Source organism: Phymastichus coffea, unplaced genomic scaffold (genome assembly GCF_024137745.1).
Source record: "Phymastichus coffea isolate CEN01 unplaced genomic scaffold, Cenicafe_Pcof_1.1 PCOF00203, whole genome shotgun sequence".
Lineage (NCBI taxonomy): Eukaryota > Metazoa > Arthropoda > Insecta > Hymenoptera > Eulophidae > Phymastichus > Phymastichus coffea.
In genome coordinates this window covers 158,474-177,779 of record NW_026707014.1, presented here as the reverse complement: position 1 = coordinate 177,779, position 19,306 = coordinate 158,474, and the positions used below count along the sequence as shown (strand labels likewise).

Sequence of the window (19,306 nt, the reverse complement as noted above, 5' to 3'; positions counted from 1 at the left end):
GAAAAAAGGAGGACATCAAGGCTATCACTGTTGATAGTTGCCATTGGGTTGCTCCTTCATTTGTTGCTGTTGCTGCTCTTTCATTTCGCGATGCTGAATCTCACTGTCGATGCTGTACCCAGTAATGCTGTCGGGACTCTGCAACGATGCTGCATACAAAGGGTTGACAGGCGTCGAGTTCACATCGAACTGTGTCGAGTCGTACACGCTGTGATTCTGCAAGCAAATGGCTTTGTTTGGAAAGAGAATAAATAAAGAAAATAATGTATCGAGTTACTGTAGTGCGGTCAGGTGGGTGGAATAAAAATAAATATATGATCGGCTAGAGTTTTGTTTTCTACTTGGTGGAAGTGAATGAGGGAGAGAGAGAGAGAGAGAGAGAGAGAGAGAGAGAGAGAGAGAGAGAGAGAGAGAGAGAGAGAGAGAACGGTGGTGGTTGAGGCAGTTTGTTGATGTGCGTCACTCGTTCAGATAATGATACTTTTCAGTGCGTGAAAACAAGTTTCAGGAATGAATTTATAAGTAAGGTTTCTACTTGATAATATTCCTGCTTTGATATCTTTATCGAAAAATATATATATTTCGCGGAATTCACAACTGTTCAATAAATGCCAAAAAGGTATTCGAGGGAAACTTTTCTAGCTGTAATTATCGTGATTATTTGGAATATTTCCATTCATAGAAAGATAAAATAGTTTTCAATTCTCTAAAATTCATAAAAAACGATAGCACCAATATTAATGTAGAATCGAATTAATAATTCACTATAACGACAGTATCCATGAAGTACACCAACAAGCCTCGCGATATAAATAAATAACGACCAACAACGAACATTGAAAACAGAAGCACACGTTTAATCGAGCAAAAATCGATCTATATATATATATATATACACACAAGTCTTATAAGAAGAACGAAAACGGACAAAAAAACAAAAAAACTTTCATTTATCTCACTATAAAAAGGGCAAGAGAAAATTATTATGCTTCAGTGTCGAATCATCGTATCACAGGCACGCGGTACAACTGTCAGTAATAATTAATCCTAGATATAAAACATAATCAGCCTTCTATAAAGTTTTTCACAAAGCTTCGCTCCAAGAGTCGGAGGACGAAGACGATTCCCGATTCGTTGTTGGCAGCATCTTCACGTCAGTCTTGTGGCTCAATTTGTTCTCAAGTATCCTGTGCAAGCTATTCTCAACTTCATTGGACGAAAATACTTTATACGCGCTCGTCGTCGGCTCGTCTTCGCTCATCTCCTCCCGCCTAAATCTTAAATCTGGTGCACTGGTGCGTCCGAAATTTGAACCCGAGCGTGTATTAAGCAATCTACGTTGAGCTGTGTAGTCGTGATAGAGGAGAGTCGCGTGTGACGAGCTGCCAACGAGACGACGACTTTGTGCCATGGGTCGCTGTTGTAAACGTTGCGAGTGGAACAACGGGGCATGAAAAATCGGACTATGGACCTGATATATGTAATCGCTGTCCGTTTTCAGAGAACTAAAGCTCTGTTGATGTGGTAATGACACTGTGTCCTCCTCCATTGCGTCGTCCACTTGTGCTTTGTAGGAGAACATTATTGATGGTTGTGACACCCTATAAAATTTTAATGATCCTTTTAATTTCGTGAATTATATTATATTTACTTGAATTTTTTATCACGTGAATTATTTATTTGCTACTTTCAACAATAACGAAAAATAAATAAATAAAACAACCATTATTTGTGCTACTATACGAAGATGTTGAAATAATGTTACAGGCACAGATTTACAACATATTTAGCATTGAACATTTATGATCGTAATAAAAATTCAATGGTAAGCTGACTTACTAACTTAAACTCGGTTCTCATACAAAATAAAATAAATGTTATGAAAGTAGAAGTTTTCAATTTGAAATTAGGCAAGTAATTTCGTAATTTCGTGATTAAATAAACAATATCACAGGACATTAAACAATCAGAAAAAGACGCACATAATGAAAATTACGTTTTCTTAAATAACGCGTAACGTACCCAAAGAATTCTGAAAGGAAAGTGTGGTAGACCAATGGCGTGAAAAATGTCAAGTACATAGCGGCAGTCAAGTCGACGACACATAATCCCGCAGGATTTTGCGTATAATTGAGTAAGCCAGCTCCTATCGATTGCACCAAATCCAACGTTGCAAGGAGACCGGCGTACACATAAAAACTTTTGCGACCTGCGATATAAACACATAAATTAAATACACACAAAGGTTTCCACATGGAGGGACACACACTTTCACTTGGGTTTAAACTTACTGGGTAAAGCGAGACGCTCGCGTAATCTTGTATAAGGTAAAATAAGTATTAATACGTATATCTGAAAGAAACAAATCAATGTTATTATTACAGTAAAAAATTATTAATATAGATAAATCTACTCATATGATTCAATGACCATTGTAAAAACGATGCTGCTACAAAACCAGAACATCATTCCTCCATGTCCAAACACATAGAAGTCTCTGCTAGGTATGTGAAAAGTGTCATCGGGCAGGATTAATTCTAACGTTCCCTGTGTGATTGTAAAAATCAAAGCTATAAAAGACGTTGCCAAAAGTACTCTTCTTATGCTTGAGCGACTATCCAAGTGTCCTACAAAAAACAACAAAACATTGAATTCATGAGTAATACTTAAACTTGATATTCATAAACAATAAGACTGTTATACCAAATGCAAGACAAAAAATTACAACACTCATCTCAGTGGACAGTAAGAAGAATCTAACTGTGACCCAAAACACTTTGTCCGCTATGCCACCCACAGTTCCAGTGGCATTGACTGTCATGGACACTACACAGCGAATAACCGATATTACAACACTACAGATAACAAGCCCATAGAAGGCTAAATATATAGGACTGCTGGTTGCTCTGAGTTTGAGCCTTGCTCGGTTGCACCTTACTATGATAAACAGCAGGAATAGCAGGTTTGGTATTAGAATTATCACGTCCCATATCCTTACTCTGCAACACAAACAAAATTCACAATCAGCAAACTATAGACGTATAAAAGATCGTCAGCAAGTATACAATGTCACCCTACGTTGATTCTTTGATTTCTTGATAAAGTATTAATTTACAAAAGTGCTCGTCGTCTTGAGCAGTGGAGCTGACATTGGGATCCATGGTCGTGCTGAGATCCCGTACCTGCCTCCATCCTTCGGAGACTTCTAGCTCCCCGTCGCCGTACATCTCGTTGACTCGTGCGAATTAGTACTAATTTTCACCTCATAGTTGTGTTCGTGGGGAAAAGATCGTCGTGAATAATAGCGCGAGAACCATGACTCATAATGCAACGTCGAAGATCGATTAATTTCCCACGACAAGCATCGCAATAGTAACAGCGAAACAAGAGAAAAACAAGCAGTGAGTGTCTTTTATTCAATTCGCGTTGACAACAGAACCACGATTGCTCTTCTCGTTTTGTGAGTGCCAATAGTAGATGCTCCACACGGTGTATTTCACAGCCACTGCCAATAGCCAAATACGCGCACCCCGAGGCATCGCATCCTCATCAAATCGTCGTCGTGTGCGCGAGTAACAAACGAGAGTTTTCTGTTCTGCGACGACGTGTGTATGCGTATGTCCTTCTCTCTCTGACTCTTATTCTGTTATATACTTGACTATCTTTCTTTAGTTTATGGTTTCCCCCCACACCCCCACCTATGTAGTGAGTGGTATTGTGTGTGCGCGAGAGTGAGAAAGCCAATCGTCTCACATCGGCTGATCTTTAATTAAACGCTTCATGGATTTTGGAGCAGCCGAGTTTTTTTTTCTCTTCCATCCAGAGCGATTGACGCTGCGTGTATATTTTATTATCATCAAGTGCGTGTTCTACTTAAGGACGTTTCCTTCTTGATATAAATAATTACAGATCTTCGTGAAACTTTGAATTATGATACTTTAAAGTATTCCGAACTTGCATGCGTTTTTTGGGTAGATGTTATGAGGCAAAATTGCAGAGTGATTAACAAAAATCAGACCGTGTTTTATGTCGTTTTATGGGACAGTATTATAAACGCTTAATCAGAGATGTTACAAATTACACACACAGATTATTTATTTTTTACTAGACATGCCTGGCGTGCTTCGCGCGTTCATGCCACCTTTTTCATTTTTTCATGTCAACTTACGAATTGTTCATAAATCAACGCAGTTTTGCAAACGAACTTAAATACTCCAATACACGATGAAATACATATATGATTATATAATTCAAAAATTTCACAACTGTCATCTTTGAGTATTAAATAAATAATTAACTAGAGTTTGAGAGAAGTAAGAAAATTATGTCATAGTTTTAAATATATAAATATAGAAAAAAAGTCAAATAATATTACTTTCTAAGATATTTATTGATGTATAATTTTATTCATAACTTAATATTATAAACAGCAAACTTTAGTTGACCTTCTATGGTTAAGAAAAAATGAATAAACCTACTTAAAATTGATTGTTTTCTAAGATTTTAAAGTTGAAAATTCAAATTAATTTATCATTTTCGTACAAAATAATTTTTTAATTAATTACTTGATATTTTGCTTAATGTTAATACATATATTTAAGTTAGTTTATTTACAAAACATTTATATTTCGTATATTTGAACTTCACAATTTATCACATTGAAAACTGTTATTTCAACGATCTTTTCAAATACAATTATCCCCGATGATTATTTTGCATTATTGTTAATTACTATTAATATATCGACAATGATTTTGAGATTTTTACAGATGACAAAATCGAATTATTGGTTAATAATGATAAACAATTAGCATAATTCTGAAACGTAATACCTTATTTTATTAAAAAGATATTTCACACGCCTAATCAATCAGTGACACTAGCCATAATGCGTGTATGGTTACGTCATACCATGTGACCATCTTTCAACCAATCACATCACGAATAAACTAGCTTCACTCAACACAAACCATGACTTTTTATTAATAAGAGAGATTAGCAAAAATGTTTTTTTACTCTGTATTTCTCAAAGTTTCGACCTTTTTAGAAAGGCTTTTTGTAAAGATATTAATTAAAATAATAACAAAACATTGCTTGAGCTTGAGAAAAAAACTTGGCAACGTCGTATCGAGGAATGGTTACGAGAGCACTTATGCGCACGCGCGCCAGTCGACAGCATTTTTCAAATGCATCTGGATACATACTCGTTTTATACGGCAGTTATAGATAATTTGACATTGCTCTGTATACGATAAGTAAGTGTGACATAAATAATTAATGAATATGCACCATCACAATACATATACCACTGATTTACATTACGTGTGCACGACGTTGTGGAATTTCAATACATCGTCGGTAATATAGGTTACATCTGCCACACCAACTAAATAAAGAAACGTCCTTAATTAATGATTGACGAAACGAGAACAATGGAAAATTCAATTTGAAAGAGCAAATTGAGTATGAGCGTTGACGCAACATTCTCTTATTTAGACAATCGCGCTAATTTAATTTTTCAGCGTAAATTATCAGGTGTTTACAAACCTATCATGGAGGCAGAGTATAAACTCACAGCTAGAATATATTGCAATCAGGGTGCAATTAGGTCTGTAAGATTCAGTGAGGATGGTGCATACTGCATAACCAGTGGCTCCAATAAAAAGGTCAAACTATGGAATCCCTACAGAAGTGTGTTGTTAAAAACTTATGCTGGGCATGCAAATGAAGTGATGGATGCTTGTTCATCATGTGATCAAAGTCAAATTGCATCCTGTAGTAGTGATAAGTCAGTAATACTATGGGACGTCATTGCTGGAACTCCTGTAAGAAGATTAAGAGCACACACTGGAACTGTAAATACAGTGCGTTTCAATGAAATTTCAACAATAATTGTGTCAGGTTCACAAGATAATTCAGTGATGCTGTGGGACACAAGAGCAAGAACTTTAACACCTATACAAGTTTTACCTGATGCTAAAGATTCTATATCTTCAGTGAGAATATCTGACCATGAAATACTAACTGCATCTTTCGACTCAAAAGTGAGGAGATATGATATACGTGAAGGCAGATTGGTAACTGATTGTATGGGAGAAATTGTTACTTGTGCTAGTTTCACAAGAGATAATAAGTGTGTTGTAGTTAGTTGTGCTGATGGAACAATTAAGTTGATTGATAAGGACACTGGGGAGCTATTGGGAGAATATGAAGGATTGAAAAGAAGTGACTTTTGTATGGAGTCCAGTGTTAGTCATGATGATTCTTTGATTTTATCTGGCTCTGAAAATGGCAAAATTTGGGCTTGGAAACTCATTAGTCGTGAAGTTGTGATGCGTTTAGGGGATGAACAATCTAGTAAATATCCCATTGTTTCTATAGGAGTTCATCCAAGCAAAAATTGTTTATTAGCTGCTAATGGTCAAGACATTTTAGTGTGGGAGAAAGAATAATTTATTGAATCAAGATAAAAATTAATGTATATTTTTAGCAATAAAAAAAATATTTTTACAACAGTAAAAACATGATTTGTTTAGTATAACATCAACAATTTAAATTTTAACAAACTTATCAAAATAAATTAACACTGACCAGTTATTTTTTTACTATAATGCTATCAAAATATTCTTCATCTGCTATACTAAACAATTGATTTAAAATTTCTTCGAATTGACTTGCAGAAGTTTGGAATTTTCCAACAGTCTCCTGCAGCACTAATTCACTTTTTAAGAGTTGTCTATTTGTTTCATTCAACTCCTCAACTGCATGTGTAACAGTTGTACTAATTAATTCTCTAATATCTCTGTCCAATGTTTTGTTACATTCACGTAACTTTTTATGCAGTAAGCTGTTATATTTGACACAGCTCCTTTCAACCTTTGGACCTTTGTGTATCTCAACATATGAACAGTTGGCTGGATCCATCATATAACTAACACTGTTTATACTACTGTTGTCATCGTCAGATTCTTTTGCTTCTCCTTGGATTATTGTACCACAAGGATTTCCTGCTAGCAGGGAAGGAAAAGTTATTCCAGTTTTTACAGTGATTGATTCATCATCTGACTCTGGAGCTTCTCCAGAAACTATCACAGCCTTAGCCTCCATTATTCCAAAATTTCTTAAAAAGCTGCACAATTGTAGCTATATAAAACTTCAGACTTCTTATTTTATTTGAATCTGTGAAATTTATTGTGAAAACTCTGTACCTCACTAGTAATCAATTTCAATTTCTTAGCTTTATTTACTCATACTATTCACTATATGTAAACAAAACCACTTGCTAAATGTCACTGTCAAGATTGCCGATCCAATGATGATTCTCTGACAATTTGAAGAATATAACTGCGGAATAATTAATTTGTCAATTGTTATATTGTTTAATGAACAATTAATCGATGACTTTTCGTCAAATTTGGTATTTAAAAAATTCTTTCATTAGAATGAATGAGCGAATGAATCAAAACTACGTGTTAGTAACAAATCCAAGGTTTGGCTAGGTCCAAAACTGCAAAGTAACGTGACTTGTCAGAAACTTTATGTTCCATTTGGACAAGAACAGAATATATTTATCTGCGCGAATTCTGAAATAACAATTACACACTTACAATTGTGTCGATTATTTAAACTGTGAAAAGTAATTACTATAAAAAAAAAATTGAAAATCACGTTTAATTGAAAACTTTAAAAACCATCTACAGATAACCTCACATGTCACCCAATCAACAACGATAACAGCTGTTCAAGCTTGCGAGAAAAACATCGAATAGATGATTTCACGATAACGTCATTGGAACGGAAGCCAACCTAACCTCTGCGAAGTTACACTGGCATAGTCAATTACAGTATACACATCATCATCATATGGCAATGGCCTCGTGTATGTGGCAACAGCACCAGCTCCAGCTCGACGCCTTTTACTCGCTCACGTAACTGGTATTTCAGCAAACATTCCATTAAACGAGCGACGCATAGACGACTATTTTATCAGTCGTCAGACATGCGTCGTTGGCATGCACTACGTCTAGGAGTCTACATCGACCTTATCATTGCAACGTGACAGTGTTGAGGTGTAAAATTCAAGTAGCATAATGTCGTGGAGGCGTAGGAATGACGGCCTCTTGGCTCGGGTCAATTTCCCGCCGTACAGTTTAGAAATGCTTACCAGCAGGCACGTCCTTGTCGGCGGTGGTGGTGGATCGTCCAGGACTGGAGTAGCAAATGGATTCGTACGTTTCACTTTCCTTGATATACTTCGAAAAAAGATGGAATCTAGATCTTTTGATTTATTAATTTTTCCATGATGCAGGAAATATTTGAACTCTCGCATGATGGAACACAATTTGTAGCAGAAGAAGTAACTCGATACGAGACAGGGCCTAACGTTGTTATGAACACTGCAATGCATAACAATGGTAAGCGAATATGGCTCGTTGCTGGTCAAGAGAGTCATTGCCAGTTGTACAATATACAAGCAAAAGTGGTGGCAGTAGAAAATGGAGAAATTCTAAAAAGAGCTGCTGGTTTTCCTATCAGAGATGAACTTAAACAAAGAAGAAAAAGTATCAGGAAAGACGATGTATCTCAGAAAAGAGATGGTATTGAGGAAATCAAGAACGAGCCAAAGTCTAAGCATAAAAAGTTACAACTTATTATTAAACCTTCTGATAGCATACAAACTGATTTTGGGTAAATTTCATTCAATCTCTTGACCAGCATCTTTTTGCAGTGTATCATTTGAATTTATTTGTTTATCAACAGATCCGCACAACCTGTACAAAGGGTAGTAAGGATTAATCACAATGGTAAACTGATGGCTACAGGTGGCACAGATGGACACGTACGCTTATGGAAATTCCCAGAGATGATAAAGCTACACGATTTAAAGGGTCACAACAAGGAAATTGACGACATAGACTTTAGCCCAAAAAATAAACTCCTTGCCACTGTATCCAAGGATGCCAAATTGCTTATCTGGCATGTTGACAGTGGTTCCAAATTGAAAGATCTCACGTGGTTACGTTCAGATGGTGAAAAATCCGTGTACAAACGTTGCCGTTTCCGTAAAACCGTCGAAGATAGTCCACGAGATAGTCCTCAACATCTCTTCACCATTTCAAATTCTTTGCCCTCGAGGGAACGTAAGAAGGTTCATTATGGTTTCCTACAACTGTGGAATGTCGATACTGGAAGTGTCGAACGACTGGCGACTTACAACGAAAATTTGTCCGAGCTCGCGGTATCCGATGACGGCAAATTCGTTGCCGTTGGCACAATGTCCTCTGGCACCGTCGACTTATTCATAGGATTTAGTCTGCAGAAGATTCTACATGTGCCCAACGCGCACAACATGTTTATTACGAGTCTCGAGTTCCTTCCGATACATCACGACGGACCTGCTATTACGAGTAACGCCGAGACTGCTGTTATTAGTTGCTCCGTTGACAATAAAATCTGCATTCATAGCGTTCCATTCAGACGTAAGCTCTCCGAACTAAGAAAAAATTTATAATCGTTCCTTTTTGACCTATGATTGTTTTTCATTTTCAGACTCGTTGCCGTTTTGGCTGTTCCTGATCTTTATAGTTTTAAGCATTTGCGGTGCATTTATAATTTGCAGTTACTTGGGCATTTGACCAGAGGCTGCTCCAAAAGCAACATTTGTAAATTTCGAATGACACGCGTACAGAGATAGTTTGTATTGTTCTTATTCTTTCCGCTGTACAATAGCGTTTATTGTTGTGGACTCAAATGTGGTGTTTGTTGAATTAAACTAATGATATTGTTTAAGTAGGTGATAAAAAAAATGTCTCAAGTGCATTAAATTATTGTATACTTGTTCGTTCTGTAATTTATATGTGTTTAAACAATTTTTGTTGTATTTTTTCTGTCTATCTTGCTCATCTAGTGTATTGGTAATTGTAAGCACTTTTTCTTTATTTAAGACTAGCTTTTAAGTTTTAATATGGAGAGAGGAAGAGACCGAGAGAGAGAGACAGAGAGAGAGAGAGAGAGAAACAGAGACAGAGAGACAGACAGACAGACAGACAGACAGATAGATACAGAGAAAGAAGAGAAATGCAACAGAACTTTATTAAAAAAAATAGATAATTAATTACACACTGCAAAATCTACAAATCTTGTAATTTTCATGACCTTCACTTTGCATTCCTTCTTATCGAAGCATATAAGCATATATTCGACAACGAGAACATTGTTATGTAATCATCAATTTACATATTCCGTGTGCAATTATTTATATACTGTATCGTCGAATCGATCGTTTAGAAAGGAACGGGCATCAGATAATTTTCGAGAACCTTGCAGATGGCTCTTAACATCATCTTTCAGATAAGAATAGCAAAATCTAGAGAACGTTCGGCCGTCGTCAGCTGGCATGACATTGTGCTCGTGATTATCCTTAGTCATGTTGAATTAATAACACGGAAGAGTAGGACAAGATACGCGCGACCAATTCTTATCATTCGACGAATAATTCCTGGTAAACTCTACAGAACATACATCCTTCCACTATGATTCGCACGTCAGTATTGTCGCGAATGTTGTGTGAGATGGTCAAACACTATGCTACTGAAATTAGAGGCATCAGCCAGTCGTCTAATTTTTTGTTTCGACAGGTGGGTCACTCTTATTGAATGAATACATTTTTTTGTTATTTTTTCCATTTATACTTTTTACCCTTGTTTTGTTTGATTGTTAATTTTCGTTGTGGCTGACTTCAATTTGCTAAAGTTTTACGCTCGTGTCGTAGTCGCGAAAGAAGTGAAACGACTGCGCGTGTGAAACGTAATGATTCGAATTTCAGTACAAAAATTAATTCCTTTCATATATTTATTAACTGAGAGGTTAGGTTATTTTCATTATTTTTTTATCAACAATCGATAATATTTGGTGGCAAATATAAATATTCGAGAAAATCCAGGCATTGCTCGTAACGTGGTTCCAATAGATCACTGCGAAGCACATAATTTATCTTACGAATAATGAGAAAAGCATAATATTCGCTGCATCGTTCGTAATGTAAGAATAAATTAACACAATATAATTGAAATGCAACGCAGAGCTCGATATCGGGTGAGCGTCTAATTGAAGTGCATGACGAAAAGAATCAAGATTCGCGCAACGTTTTTGACACTTTGAAATATTGATTTAGTGACGTTGTATTAGAACCTAATACAACGGACAGCTCTGAGCAGCACTCTTGCCGGCATTGAAACTCGGCACTCTCGAGTGGGAAATGACGAGCTTACGTGCTTTCAGTTTTTCGATCCTGCCTCGAGTACGTACACTTACCTTCTGGCCGACGCGGACAGCAGGGAATCGGTGCTGATCGATCCCGTGATCGAGTGGGCAGAGCGAGACTCCACAGTGATTAAAGAGCTGGGCCTCAGTCTCAAGTACGCCGGTAAGATGCCTTTACGTCGCAATGGCCTCTCCACTATCGGCGCTTGGTGAACTAAAACGATTGCCCGAAAGTGAACACGCACATGCACGCGGACCACGTGACGGGCAGCGGCAAGCTGAAGAGCCTGCTGCCCGGTTGCCAGTCCGTGATATCAAGAGGCAGCGGGGCTCGAGCGGACCTGCTGATAGACGGGCACGACGAGCTGACATTCGGCCGACACTTCCTCAAGGCTCTCCTCACGCCTGGGCACACCGCTGGTAATAATGGCTAGGCCTTCGCGTGCCGTCGTGTCGTACGGGGTATCGGCCGCAGCCGTAATCGAACTCGTCGTTCACAACGACGATGTGATTTCGGATCGCGCGAGAGAAAGCGTCAAAACGGCGCGGGGCTGACGAATATCGCGACCGGTGCATGCCCGACGGGCAGTCGGCAATCGAAGGAAGCCCAGCGTCGATGGTGCGACCGGAGAGTGCGCGCACACGCTCGTCGATTGTTCCAGGCTGCATGACGTACGTGTGCGAGGCGCAAGGCATCGCCTTCACGGGCGACGCGCTGCTGATACGTGGCTGCGGTCGAACGGACTTCCAGGTGAGCCCTGCGCGTGCAACTCTAACAAGACCCCCCCCCCCCCACCCCACCACTAATGCACGTTGCACTGTTGCGCACACGCAGGGCGGATCCGCGGAGGCCCTGTACGAGTCGATACACTCGGTGATTTTCAAGCTGCCGGACGACTTCAAGCTGTATCCGGCGCATGACTACGCCGGCCGAACCGTGACCACGGTGGCCGAGGAGAGGCGCTTCAATCCCAGACTAACCAAGAGCCGGGAAGAGTTCGTCAAGATCATGGACAATCTGAATCTGCCCTATCCGAAGATGATAGGTGCGTATCTTGCACGAGCGCTCCGTCCACGTCGGTCCTCGCTAACTCGCTCGTTTCGCAGATACGGCTGTCCCGGCCAACAGGGCCTGCGGTCTATACGAGGTCGAAGCTGCAAAGTGAGCTTGCTCGCCGCCAGACGCAACGATGGATTTTTCGATGAAAATATATTTTGCTGTGCGATTCTCGTTCTCACGGAGATACCAGTCGCATAATACTCGGGCGGAGGCGTAACAATCATGCATCGTGTCTTTCATAGATTTCATTATTATTTTACAAATGTCGCATGCATCACGGCTGTATAATAGTTTTTTATCTTTCGAAATGTTACATAAAACTATATGTATTGTTTTACGCCTTTACTCGTCAACGATATTTATTTTGATTTGATATATTCTTGAACGTTAAGAAGACACTGGTTTTTCCTTTTCCTCAACTGGTAATACATGAAAACTAACAGAGTGAATCACAATGACGGTAAAAAAAAAGAATCGATCAGTCGCACTTTGCGTAAATCGAGGTAACTTTCTGCCTGTCTTGAGGTATATAATCGTCGATTTACAGCTTTTTTCTGCTATCTCCTTTTATAAATAAGCAACATATGGTGTGTGTATATATATATACACATATATATATATATATATCTTTAAGCACAACTGGTTAAAAAAGAACAGCACTGTGTACATTCGCGAATCAATCTCCCCAGCGGAAAATTGTCTTTCCTCTAAATGTGAAAGACAACCGTGAGAAAAGTTAAGTTTTCGCAAACTTTGGTGTGGTTTTTTTTTCAAGGCACACGCAATTATGTCTCTCGCGTAACGCCCCGAGAGAAGCTGAAACTCACATACCTTCGTGAACACCTCCGAACTCAGAGGTGTCGTGTTTTAGGAGTTACAATATGGCATATAGTGGTTACTTTAAACGTGCGTATATCATCTATAGCATATCGCCCACATAATTAACGCATAAACTCTATTAAACGCATAAAACATATCTTGGAAGCTCGTAATACGGTTAGTGCTCTGTTATAAGTTTGCGATAAAAATAGAAAAAAAAAATAGAAAAAAAAAACAATCCTCTATACGTCGCCCAGCGAAGCAAGTTACGCCCGTCGCTCTGACAATCTTCGTCGTCGAGGTGACTGCGCGGCAGTTTGTATATACGCGGGGAATGTGTGTGAAAAAGAAAAAAAAAAGAAACAAATAATTATGCGTATACACGTAAGTATAAGAATACTGGGAGTCTCGGCGCGCTTTCTTTCCTCGTATATATATTTTTCTCGTTATTCTTCATGGAATGCGAATGTTTTTTCTTTCTTTTGTTTTAGAGAGCTTGCGCAAGCTCGAGTCGCTTACAACCTAGCGGAGTGAAAATACAAGCAACTGTACACAAGCGAGCGAATCTTTCTCGCGAAATTGATAAAAAAAATATATGTATATATTTTGATGTATGTATATGCGTGTGATTAGGAAGCGCGCGCGTACGCGCGAGAAAGTTCGCCAGCTGCCACGATAAATAGTAATAAAAAAAAAGAAATCTTGAGTATTACGCGCGCGTGAAAAGAAGAGGAGAGAGCGCCGGTCGACGGTTAGACGGCGCAGTCGCTGCTGGTCGTGGTCGCGGTGACGGCGTTCGTGTAGGGCGTCGCCTGCTGCCGGAAGAAGTGGTCCTGCGACGGTGGCAGCTGTTGCACGGGGTCGTAGCTCTCGAGTTTGACGGGTCCATAGGCGCAGTCAGCGGTTTGGTTGGGCAGCGCGGGCACGAAGTTCTCTTGGTAGCTCGGCAACGACGGGATGGCCTCGGCGAACTGCTGGTACGGCGTGTCCTGCAAACGTATGAAATTTTGATTTCGCCCTCTTTGCACGGCTCCAGCGGATCTCGCGGTATTGTTACTTTCCACGAAAAGAAAAAAAAAGCCGAAAGGGAGAAAAGGAGAAGTCGAATTAGCTTCCCGTCGCACCTTCGTCACCGCGAGCACTCACCGTCGGCGTCGTTTGCTTGATGCACGTGGGCCCGTGCAAATTGAGCATGTCGACAAGTCGTCGCCTCTGGGTCTCCAGCTCCTGTATCTGCGACTTGAGCACGTGGTTCTGCGTCTCCAGGCTCTCGCTCTCGTGCACCAGATTTACCGTCTTCTCGCGCTTCTTCAGCCGGCACTTGGTCGCCGCGATTTTGTTGCGCTCGCGTCGCCGCCGTCTGCGCTCCTCGTCTTCGGGCGTCAGCTGCTCCTCGCGGCAGAAAAGCAATCGATATGACGTTCGTGGTTTTTCGAAGCGAAGCGTCAGTTTGCGTTACACGGATTCGCCGGGTTATGGCGTGATCATGCGAATCAGCAACTTGGACGTGAGCTCATTTGATTGGCGCGATCCGTGCACGAACGGATTTTCATTTTTTATTTTTTTCTTCTCGACAATAGGAGAGAGGCAACATTCAAATGGAAACAGAAATGACGAGAAAGAGCAGAGCCGATAGGAATTAGTCGTCAAGTTTCTCATTCTTAGATTAGCGTTTAACATTATGTTGGCAGTGTGTACCTTCTGTAAAATCGATCGGATTGGCTGTCATCTTACGGAGGCCTCAACTAAAGTCTCGTCCAACATACAATAAACATGTGCGAATTGGTCCGCCGACGTACTCGACATTCCTCCGAACAACGTGAGAGAGGAAAGATAAAGAAGCAGGCTCTTACCCCTTGACTGCCTATGCTGTTGGCGGACTCATCGTCCTCCTCGTCATCAGCGCTGCCGTCCTCCTTCCGTGTCTTTTTCTTCGCGTCGTCAAGACTGCCGTTCGCCCGCCGCTTCGTCTGCAGCGTCAGCTTCAGTCCTGCCGAAATTTCGCGTTTGCACAAGAGAATGAATATTCATCGGGGACGTGGTAGCCTAGCCGCGGCCTTGCGTTCCTTCGACGCACGCCTCTTTTTCTTTTTTTCTGTTTTTCTTTTTTTTCTTTTTTTCTCGTGTTTTGGTTCGTTTGCATATTTTTCGCGTTCTTCCGCGCTCTGTGCTCGGCCCAATTGCGAGCGGCGTCAAAGTGCCCCGTCGAGTTGCGATCTCGCGTCGAAGAGGAGCGCGCGTGCTGTCTCCGTCTCCTCGAGACCGACGCGCGCACTGACCTTCTTTGATGAGTTGGCTGCAGGTGTGCTGGATGCTGGGTGGACTAGGCTCGCCGCCGCTGCTGGACTCGCTCCTGTTGCGCGGGCGCTCGCCGGCCGAGCCGCGCGCCGACTGCGGCAGGGCGGGCGCCGTGCCGGCGCCGTTGAAGCCGTCGAACGGATTCGTCATGGCGATCAGGCTGTTGACGATCTCCGGGGTCCTGGGCGTCACCTCCGTGGCCACGCTCAGCAGGCCCGCCGACGCTTGGGCCGCCGCCGGGTTCGCGTTCACGTTCATGTTCAAGTTGTACATGGCCTTGTCGCCGCCGCCGCCGCCGCCGCCTCCTTTCCTGCGCACACCTGCGAGCAGCGACGTAGGTACTCGAGTCCCGCGAATTTCGATGAATACGTGGGACGCGAGCGAGGGCAGACCGCGCGCGAACCAGCGAAATAAGACTGTAGCGATTTTTGCAGCGAGATGCTCTTCCTACACGCGCGGCGATAACCGGTTTTCTTTTCTTTTTTCTTTTTTTTCCTTTTTTTCCCTTCTTCCGCCGGCCAATTTACATCCGCCATAAATTCAACTACGCGGAGGAAAAGAAAAAAGAAACGGAGAGAGAAGCTTTCTGGGGAATTTTTCGACTTGCGCACCCGCCTCCGTCCTCCTTATCCTTCGAATACGCGAATCATCGGAATTAGACAAAGGAAGCGTAGCACATGGTGACCCAGTTCCACGCGTGGCCGCGGACTGGTCCCCCACTCGCGCGCCGCGTTTTTCCCTCGGGGTTCGATCAACAGGTGGTTCGCTCGCTTCGACGCCCGTTGCGCAAGGCCGTGTGGCGATGGGCGCTGGGCCTACTTTCGCGTCTATTTTGGCGGCCGAACGCGCGCGCGCGCGAGGATGTGCCGAGCGATTCACGGCGATCCGAAACCCGCCTCGCACCTGGGCGTGGGCGCAGCGACGGGCCGTCGACAACCGCCGCCAGACGCGGACAGCTCGGACGCGACGCACGGTCCGCAGCGGCGCGCACGCCGACGGACAATTCCGCTCTAATGGAGATTGATGGACTACGCGACTCGCCCGCATGGGAGCAGAGGGAGGGCAATGGCGGCTCCGCTGCCTGCGCCAATTGCGCAATTATAGAGAAAAGCCGAGTGGTCGCTTGCTGAGCAGAAGAAGGAGAGAGAGAGAGAGAGAGAGAGAGAGAGAGAGAGAGAGAGAGAGAGAGAGAGAGAGAGAGAAGAGAGAGAGGGAGAAAATACAGGAATGACGGCGGGAGATAGGAAAATCCATCGACGCGGCCTTGGCCGGGCCGAGTTTCGATTAATAATCGGGAAAGGTCGCATCTCGCGTGCGCCGAGAGCTGCGAAGGCCGAGGCAGGAGTGGCCTAAGCCGCTCCTCCGACAGAAGGCGCCGCTCGCCTCGAGAGTCTATTATATTCGGCGCATTACGCGCGATTCTCCGGTCGGCGGATTACATTTTCGCACTCGCACTCTTTGGCATCCTCGGGATGCACTCCGGCACGGCTGATTGCGCCGACGGATGCTCAAAAAAATTACGTATACTAGACGTGGGACAGCCGAGTCGTCTACCGGAAATCGAAAGAGTGGAAAAAAAAAGAAAAAACGACGAACGAGAAAAAAAACAGCGCACGATGTCGCTCGTTTCCCACGCAGTTTGGGCGCGACGGTGTCCCGGACGCGCTTTTAATACACACTGGTCGGGTAGGACGGCAGACCTACTTTTCGGATTTTCTCTCGGGGAGCAAAGCCGTTGTCGTTCGCCGCGACGCGCGCGAGCATCGAAAGTCCATCTTTTCCTTTTTTTCTTCTCTGGTTCGCGTCTCGACCGGCTTTTAAGGTCGCGCGGAGAGGAGCGAAGCGTTGAGCAACGCGTCCGTCTCCCTACGCTTCCTTTACTCCTCGAAGGCCTGCGCTTTCGCGCATTCGAAAGTGGACGCGCACTCGCTCGTTTTCCCGGCTTGCTCGCTCGTTCTTTTCCTTTTTTTCATTTCAACCGCGGTCACGTTTCCTTCCTCCTTTTTAACGACGCAACGTTAAAAAACGTCGTAAAGTTGTTTTCCTCGTCGCGGGCGCTTCGAACGCGTCCGCGGCAGACGCATGGATTCTTCGTTACCACAGATACTTTGGCAGCCTCCGGGAGCCTCGCGATCGAGCAAATCGGCAGTGCACGCGAGAGAGCGACAGAGACACGTCGACGTCGGTGCCTCTAAGTCGTGGGACAAATCGCCGACCACTGGCGTAGACAATCAGCTGACCGCGACGCACAGCACACGTGCGGCATCTCGGCCGAGCCTGTATCTGCCACTCGGCGAATTCGGAATTCTTCTTTCGGCGGACGATCACCTCGGAGCTGAAGTGACACGGGTTACGGCAGCGAGACGAGAGATTGATGATCAGCGCACAAGAGTGGCACAAGGACGAGCCGCGTTACGAGCGACTGCGTATCGAAAATTATTAATTGCGCCGCGGACGGTGCTACGTCGGATTCCACATCGTGCGCGCGTGCGAGGCGCGAAGGCTGCTGTTATTGTTGCCTTTCGCCTGCCGCGAGCGACGCAGCGAGTCCCATCGACTCGCCGGCAAATCCGCGCTTTTCCCACCCTGCGCGAGCGATAAACCGTCAATCGACACGCGCGCGCACTGACTACAAAGAAAACAAAGAAAAAAAACAGCTACAGATCGCTGCGTGTCCCATATAACACGCTCGGTGTGGGGCTCCACCCACGCACGCGCACTCGAAGTCCCGCGGCGGAGCAGCAGCGGCGGCGACAGCGGCGGCGGCGGCGACGAGCCGAGCAGCTTGGCAACGCACCGGTGAGATTCCGCAACAGCAGCAACAGCAGCAGCAGCAGCAGCAGCAGCGATCGGATCAGCGGTGTGCGTGACGCCGAGGGCAGGAGGCAGGGGCCACGCGAGGTCGGGGCGCGCGCGCGCACACACAGGTTTCACACGGCTGCCGGCGGCGTATCGACTGAGCGCCAGTCGCCGAGCGGCGCAACCCAGATCGCGAGCCGAGAAGTCTGCTCGGCGTCCGCGAGGCGAGCGCCGGCTATTTTTAGCGGCTGTCGTCATGCGCTTGTAAGGCCATTGGGCGACGGTGACGACGCGAGCGAGCGCCATTGGCCGGCGCGCGCGCGACTCGCCGATGGGAGTGCGGCGCGCGCGCGCAGGCGACCGCCGCGGCGAAAGCTCGACGCGCGCCGCCTCGTCGCACGTCGCAAGCTTCGCGCGCCGAAATCGGCCGCGTCCGCGAAGCCTCGAGATCGCTTATCGCGAGCGCGCCGCACACTTCGAAAGGCTCCCGCCCGCGGGAGGCTCCGCGCGACCCCGAGCTCGCCGATCTATTTCCGAAACGAGGGCGCGTGCGATCCGTCACGCAGGCCGCTTCGGATGCGCGACCGGCTCACCGGGTCCTCGCCGCGCGCCCGTGCCCATCCAGATCCAAGGTACACGGGGAATCCCGACCGGTAGCGACGCAAGCTGACATTCGCCAGCAACATGGCGCCAGATTGCCAACCCCTTCAGGCCTGATTCACGACGAGCGCGACGGATTTACAATTACATGCCTCTCCCACCGAGGAAAGACGCGCGCGAATCATGCGACTGGCATGCGCCTTAAGGGAATTATGATGAACGTGCGCGCAAGAACAATCGACGCTTTGCATAAATCGGCAACGTCTGCGAATCGAAAGGATGCCTGCAGCCTTGCCTCAGAGGCTCGAGAGCGACCGACTTGTTCTTTTTTCTTCTCCGATGGGAGGTGATTAACAGTTGGCGATTGATTTTGATTGATGCTGGTATATTTTATGCATTGTAATAAACGGCCACTTTAAAAAAAAACCAAACAGGTAACATTATGGAGCGGAAAGAGAGAGGAATAGG

At 44.1% G+C, this 19,306-nt stretch overlaps 5 protein-coding genes across 15 annotated transcripts; 2 read left to right on the top strand and 3 right to left on the bottom strand.

Moving 5' to 3' along the window:
- Positions 1-8: 8 nt before the first annotated feature.
- On the bottom strand, positions 9-4,324 carry LOC131673893 (transmembrane protein adipocyte-associated 1 homolog). 2 transcript variants are annotated; one of them, XM_058952259.1, is made up of 7 exons: positions 3,079-4,324; positions 2,704-2,999; positions 2,431-2,627; positions 2,292-2,352; positions 2,023-2,209; positions 1,472-1,601; positions 9-216 (listed from the first exon to the last, which is right to left on the bottom strand). In XM_058952259.1, the coding sequence occupies exons 1-7, from the start codon at positions 3,225-3,227 to the stop codon at positions 25-27; spliced, it is 1,212 nt and encodes a 403-aa protein (XP_058808242.1). In that variant the 5' UTR covers positions 3,228-4,324; the 3' UTR covers positions 9-24. The 2 variants fall into 2 exon arrangements, with proteins under 2 accessions (XP_058808242.1, XP_058808241.1); XM_058952258.1 differs by lacking the exon at positions 9-216 and having other exon boundaries at positions 250-1,601.
- Positions 4,325-5,039: 715 nt separating this feature from the next.
- On the top strand, positions 5,040-6,514 carry LOC131673904 (WD repeat domain-containing protein 83). Its single transcript, XM_058952275.1, has one exon. The coding sequence runs from the start codon at positions 5,466-5,468 to the stop codon at positions 6,450-6,452; it is 987 nt and encodes a 328-aa protein (XP_058808258.1). The 5' UTR covers positions 5,040-5,465; the 3' UTR covers positions 6,453-6,514.
- Positions 6,470-7,724, bottom strand: LOC131673908 (uncharacterized). Of its 3 annotated transcripts, XM_058952286.1 has the most exons (3): positions 7,669-7,719; positions 7,209-7,583; positions 6,470-7,129 (listed from the first exon to the last, which is right to left on the bottom strand). In XM_058952286.1, the coding sequence occupies exon 3, from the start codon at positions 7,105-7,107 to the stop codon at positions 6,595-6,597; it is 513 nt and encodes a 170-aa protein (XP_058808269.1). In that variant the 5' UTR covers positions 7,108-7,129; positions 7,209-7,583; positions 7,669-7,719; the 3' UTR covers positions 6,470-6,594. The 3 variants fall into 3 exon arrangements, with proteins under 3 accessions (XP_058808269.1, XP_058808268.1, XP_058808267.1); XM_058952285.1 differs by having other exon boundaries at positions 6,472-7,344; positions 7,608-7,724; XM_058952284.1 differs by having other exon boundaries at positions 6,472-7,507; positions 7,608-7,698.
- A 115-nt stretch (positions 7,725-7,839) lies between these two features.
- Positions 7,840-12,501, top strand: LOC131673902 (persulfide dioxygenase ETHE1, mitochondrial). Of its 3 annotated transcripts, XM_058952273.1 has the most exons (6): positions 9,646-10,637; positions 11,281-11,425; positions 11,497-11,682; positions 11,925-12,013; positions 12,098-12,308; positions 12,370-12,501. In XM_058952273.1, the coding sequence occupies exons 1-6, from the start codon at positions 10,533-10,535 to the stop codon at positions 12,426-12,428; spliced, it is 795 nt and encodes a 264-aa protein (XP_058808256.1). In that variant the 5' UTR covers positions 9,646-10,532; the 3' UTR covers positions 12,429-12,501. The 3 variants fall into 3 exon arrangements, 1 of the variants encoding a protein (XP_058808256.1); XR_009302761.1 differs by lacking the exons at positions 11,925-12,013; positions 12,098-12,308; positions 12,370-12,501 and adding exons at positions 7,840-8,228; positions 8,309-8,688; positions 8,761-9,479 and having other exon boundaries at positions 9,550-10,501; positions 11,281-11,638; XR_009302760.1 differs by lacking the exons at positions 11,925-12,013; positions 12,098-12,308; positions 12,370-12,501 and adding exons at positions 7,840-8,228; positions 8,309-8,688; positions 8,761-9,479 and having other exon boundaries at positions 9,550-10,637; positions 11,281-11,638.
- A 1,375-nt stretch (positions 12,502-13,876) lies between these two features.
- LOC131673906 (activating transcription factor 3) lies at positions 13,877-18,410 on the bottom strand. 6 transcript variants are annotated; one of them, XM_058952282.1, is made up of 5 exons: positions 18,237-18,410; positions 15,421-15,759; positions 14,995-15,131; positions 14,288-14,527; positions 13,877-14,130 (listed from the first exon to the last, which is right to left on the bottom strand). In XM_058952282.1, the coding sequence occupies exons 2-5, from the start codon at positions 15,710-15,712 to the stop codon at positions 13,894-13,896; spliced, it is 906 nt and encodes a 301-aa protein (XP_058808265.1). In that variant the 5' UTR covers positions 15,713-15,759; positions 18,237-18,410; the 3' UTR covers positions 13,877-13,893. The 6 variants fall into 6 exon arrangements, with proteins under 6 accessions (XP_058808265.1, XP_058808260.1, XP_058808263.1 ...); XM_058952277.1 differs by having other exon boundaries at positions 14,288-14,530; positions 18,237-18,409; XM_058952280.1 differs by lacking the exon at positions 18,237-18,410 and adding an exon at positions 17,768-18,202 and having other exon boundaries at positions 14,288-14,530.
- Between the last annotated feature and the right edge of the window lie 896 nt (positions 18,411-19,306).